At 37.0% G+C, this 4,167-nt stretch overlaps 1 protein-coding gene across 4 annotated transcripts; it reads right to left on the bottom strand.

Annotated features, from left to right (window-relative positions):
* Nucleotides 1–1,153: 1,153 nt before the first annotated feature.
* LOC112456060 (thioredoxin domain-containing protein 15-like) lies at nucleotides 1,154–3,764 on the bottom strand. 4 transcript variants are annotated; one of them, XM_025018347.1, is made up of 5 exons: nucleotides 3,475–3,764; nucleotides 2,921–3,179; nucleotides 2,494–2,702; nucleotides 2,190–2,416; nucleotides 1,154–1,889 (listed from the first exon to the last, which is right to left on the bottom strand). In XM_025018347.1, the coding sequence occupies exons 2-5, from the start codon at nucleotides 2,970–2,972 to the stop codon at nucleotides 1,511–1,513; spliced, it is 867 nt and encodes a 288-aa protein (XP_024874115.1). In that variant the 5' UTR covers nucleotides 2,973–3,179; nucleotides 3,475–3,764; the 3' UTR covers nucleotides 1,154–1,510. The 4 variants fall into 4 exon arrangements, with proteins under 4 accessions (XP_024874115.1, XP_024874131.1, XP_024874123.1 ...); XM_025018363.1 differs by having other exon boundaries at nucleotides 2,921–3,174; XM_025018355.1 differs by having other exon boundaries at nucleotides 2,921–3,118.
* Nucleotides 3,765–4,167: the final 403 nt, after the last annotated feature.

Genomic DNA, 4,167 nt, shown 5'->3' with positions numbered 1-4,167 from the left:
GACTTCCAAGCAGTTTAAAGGTTCGTGCGACAATTACATCTTTAAAAATTGTCACGAACATTTTCTATCATAATCAACGTTTAAAATAACATGAGACAAATGTTTGAGAAGCTTGTGATAAAAAGCCCTATGTAAATCGCCAACAAAGCTATTCACGTTCCCCTTTTGCCGTACCATTAGCAAATCCATTTTGATCTCGGGCTCCTTTCCGCCCTTCCTGAGTTTGTCCGCCAGAACCTCCGGCTTCATCTTGTACCTGAGATCGTGCTCGCACATGTCCAGGTGCTGAATGAGCGCTGTCACGGAGTCGGAACGCTGGGAACAGCCGGGGCAATAGAGATTGTCCGTCAGGCTTAACAAGTGGTACTTGAGGGACTGAGGATTGTTGAAGGTCTCGCCGCAGCACATAGGGCAGATGAGGTTGATCGAGCCCATAATTCAACCGTCGGACTCTCCCCGGGATCGGACGATCGGCACCGCGCTGCGCGCCCGCGGTCTGCGATCCACGCTCTCCGGTCAGGTACGGTTTAACCTAGCGCGGGACGTCGGACGGATGCGTTTGCGGGAACGTATCTGCGGAAATCTCTCATCTCGCCTGTCGAATATCCGGCAAAATTCCGTACGTGCCGAACCGAGCCGTCCTGTCCTCCTCCCCGCGCAGCGGTCCACAGCACTCGCGGCGGCCTGGTCACCGCGACAACAAATCCATTGGAGACGAACTTCAGCGCAAACAAATGCCGCACACAACAATCGTGAAGTTGGGAATTTAATAAGTGAATCTCGAAGTCGGCCATTACAACGTCGGACCCGCCGCACGTCAAGTTAGCGCGTTCATCGCGCCCTCTTCGTAGCTGCACCTGCACCTTCTGCACTTGAAACGAAATGGATATATGTAATTAGACGTTGGACAGAAAAGGAAAAAAGAAAAACAAAGTGCATAAAGTACATAAATATCATAGCGCCAGACGACGCTCATTTTAAATGGTCGTCATTATGTCAATTTTCTTCAATGAAATGAAGAGATTATAATCGCAAACTAAAATTAAAAACTAAGTTGTATAAGATATATAATTTAAATAAGGCAATGAAAGTCGAGCACAGTTTATATTTATGGAAACAACCAATTAATAAATTTTAAATATAAACTGATCTATAGAATGACCAAACAATTTTATTAACATTAAACTTACACTTTAGCTTAAACGTGTATACAAATAAAGGAAGAAAATTAGAATATATGAAACTCATCAGTGTCGGTCAATCGGGTCAATGTTGATATTTTTCACTCATGAGCACTAATTCCGATTTCGAGTAATCATTAAACTTGCAGTTAGTCTTTTAGTAATAAATAAAGCAAGCAGTAAATTTGGCAGTAATTAAAGTAACTTAAATTTAAACGAATTCTTGGAATTTCCCTTATCCTCATTTATATATGTATATATTTATTTTCCTTCTTCCTATTTACAAGTTTACAAAATGAATAAATAATTCAGCAATTAGTCTGCCTTTCTCAATCAGCATGCTCGTGCTCTTCGTTACTCTCGAGCCAGGTATTCTGAATAAGCTCAACGAACTGTTGCCACCATCTGCTACGCGATGTGAAGTACAGCGCGCAGGCAACTATGAAGACCCACGACAGCACCAGACAATAGTCCGTCTCGTTGGAGGGCGTGCTCGAAACCGGGCCCGTAAAGTCCGCCGACGTAACGTACAGCGAGCCGTTCGGCTGCAGGTTCGTCAGATGAGACACGAACTTGGCGAACGACTCCAGGGTATAGGTCGTGTCGTTGAATTTGGCGACAGGCTTGCCGTTGTGAACCAGCATCAGCGTCGGCACCCCAACTATTCCGTATTGAGCATTGAAGCTGAAAGCGATGTATTTTCTTACGCTGAGAAAAAATCCAAAAAAAAATATTTATTAGGTGGCTCCTAATAGCATATTTACTTATTTTTTTACACATGATTATTTAGAATTAGATATTTTTATTTCAATTAAATAAAAATATCTAATTCTAAATAAATATGTGGAAAAAGTAAGTAAATAATGCTATTGGGAGATACCTAATAAATATTTTTTTGGAATAAAATATTTTCTTCTCAGTGTAGAATCAATTTTGAATACCAAAGGACAAGAAAAAAAGAAAAGTGACAAATTTTCTTTCCATACGTCCGAATTTTGTAACACTTACCTTTGGTGTTTTATAGCGTCGATGGCTACGGCTTTAACGTGGGGAAACGAGCGAGGTATAGCGTTAAAATGCGGCGCAGCTTGGCTGCTGAATACGCACCATCGGGCATAGAATAACACTAGAACGCACGTTCCTGGTAACTGTTTACCGTCTTTGTCGTTTCTGGAACGATTTGAGGGGCCAGGCTCCAAGATCAATAGCTCCATGAGTCTAGTCGCATTGACAATCTATAACAATGACAGATTTATAAGAAAGCTATATTATCTTGTTCAATATATTGTACTATTTTATAAATTTGTAAGACCTCAACAGGACCGTAGATCTTCTCCGACGAGCAATTAACTTTAGTAGTATTGGTTGAGACCGTGACATTTACTGGAACATCGGCATTTACGTTCGCAGACTCATTCGTTTCATCTGTATGAACCTGCTTACTTTCTTCTTCATTGATAGCATCCTCAGATACTGTTTGTATTGTAAATACTTCCACTTCTTCGCTGTTTGCGATATTAACTAGAAATTACAGATAATATACTTTGCGTTAATCCTAAAAGCAGTTTGAAGTTGAGAACGTTTATGCAAACTTTACAGTTTAGCTTTATCGGAGATCAATATATTCAGATATCTAGCAACTGCTAATATCTGTAATATTTAATAATTATTAGATTCCCTTTATGCAAAGAATGTATGATGAAAAATAAAAACTAATAATTAAATTAATTATTTCTTACCTAAGATTAGAGGCATAACAAAGCCTATGAAGCTTATTCTCAATAAGTTCATCTTTGGTGTATGGCATTAAACTACTTGTGTTACGATCAAATTGATAAATCGATTCTGTGGTTTCCACCGATGCGACGGAATGTACAATCCGTTTGACTTTGTGGATTCCTCAGATATCTTGGTACGTCAAAATGCATTAATTTCACCTTGAAACAAGTTAGGAAGATTTAGGTCTCTCTTTTTCAGCAGTCCTATCAAGTAACTGTCCTAAAACATTCAGTTTGCCAACAACCTTCAAAGAGTTCAAAGTCCATCTTAGGTGACTTATTCATTGTTCTTAATCCTCTTTAAATAACTATAAAAACTAGAATAACTCTCTATATAACTGGAATCTTTAAATAATTAGAATAGAACATATATATATGAACAATCTGCATAAAATATTTTTCAGATAAAAATTAATTGCACGTTGCAGTTATTAACCGGTGGCCAGTACAATTATATGTTAATGAGTTAAATAAATAAATTTGTTCAATCATATTAATTGCACGTTTCTTCTTACCTAAGTAGATTCAAGTCTACACTCAAAATATAACCTACAAGTCTCTATACCTATAATTTTAAGGTTAAGAGCTTAAAATTGATTTTAATCCTACTTGTCTCTCTAATTTATCGAAGTACAGGTATTTATCACTTCTATTCAGTCTTTGAGAGTCTCGCGTTTCAAACATAAATGTCGGGAAAGCAATAAACAGGTTGTTTTTCTTTTTTTTACAGTAAGTTCGGTTAGTTACACCGCTCGACAATTGATCCACTTCAGTCTTCAGTGTCAGTGCATGAATATATATATGCAGTATGGTTCGTCCTTATTGAATATACTCACAAGCATTTGACGCACGACAATTCAAAAAATGAAATGATTTTCTCATACTATGATTCCATGAAGGAAAAAGAAAACAAATTGCACATGATTGAGTTGCATTTAATTACGAAACAAGTTTTTAAAAAATATTCAATACATAATAGTCATATATATACATATATTATAAACATTTAAATATATAATTGTCTTTATATATATATTTATATATAGAGATAAATATATATATAAAGACAATTATATATTTAAATGTGAAAGCGTGATTTGAGCAGTTTTTTAGTTTTAATTTTTAATAAGTATGTCGCAAAAAATGTGATAATATTAGCATTGAGCATCTCAATCGGTCAAAATGCTCGTTAAAGCGCTCATTATGAC

Source organism: Temnothorax curvispinosus, unplaced genomic scaffold (genome assembly GCF_003070985.1).
Source record: "Temnothorax curvispinosus isolate PA1 unplaced genomic scaffold, ASM307098v1 QBEX01000579.1, whole genome shotgun sequence".
In the NCBI taxonomy this organism is placed as follows: domain Eukaryota; kingdom Metazoa; phylum Arthropoda; class Insecta; order Hymenoptera; family Formicidae; genus Temnothorax; species Temnothorax curvispinosus.
The sequence above is the reverse complement of the archived record's forward strand: the minus strand, read 5'-3'. Positions and strand labels throughout refer to the sequence as shown.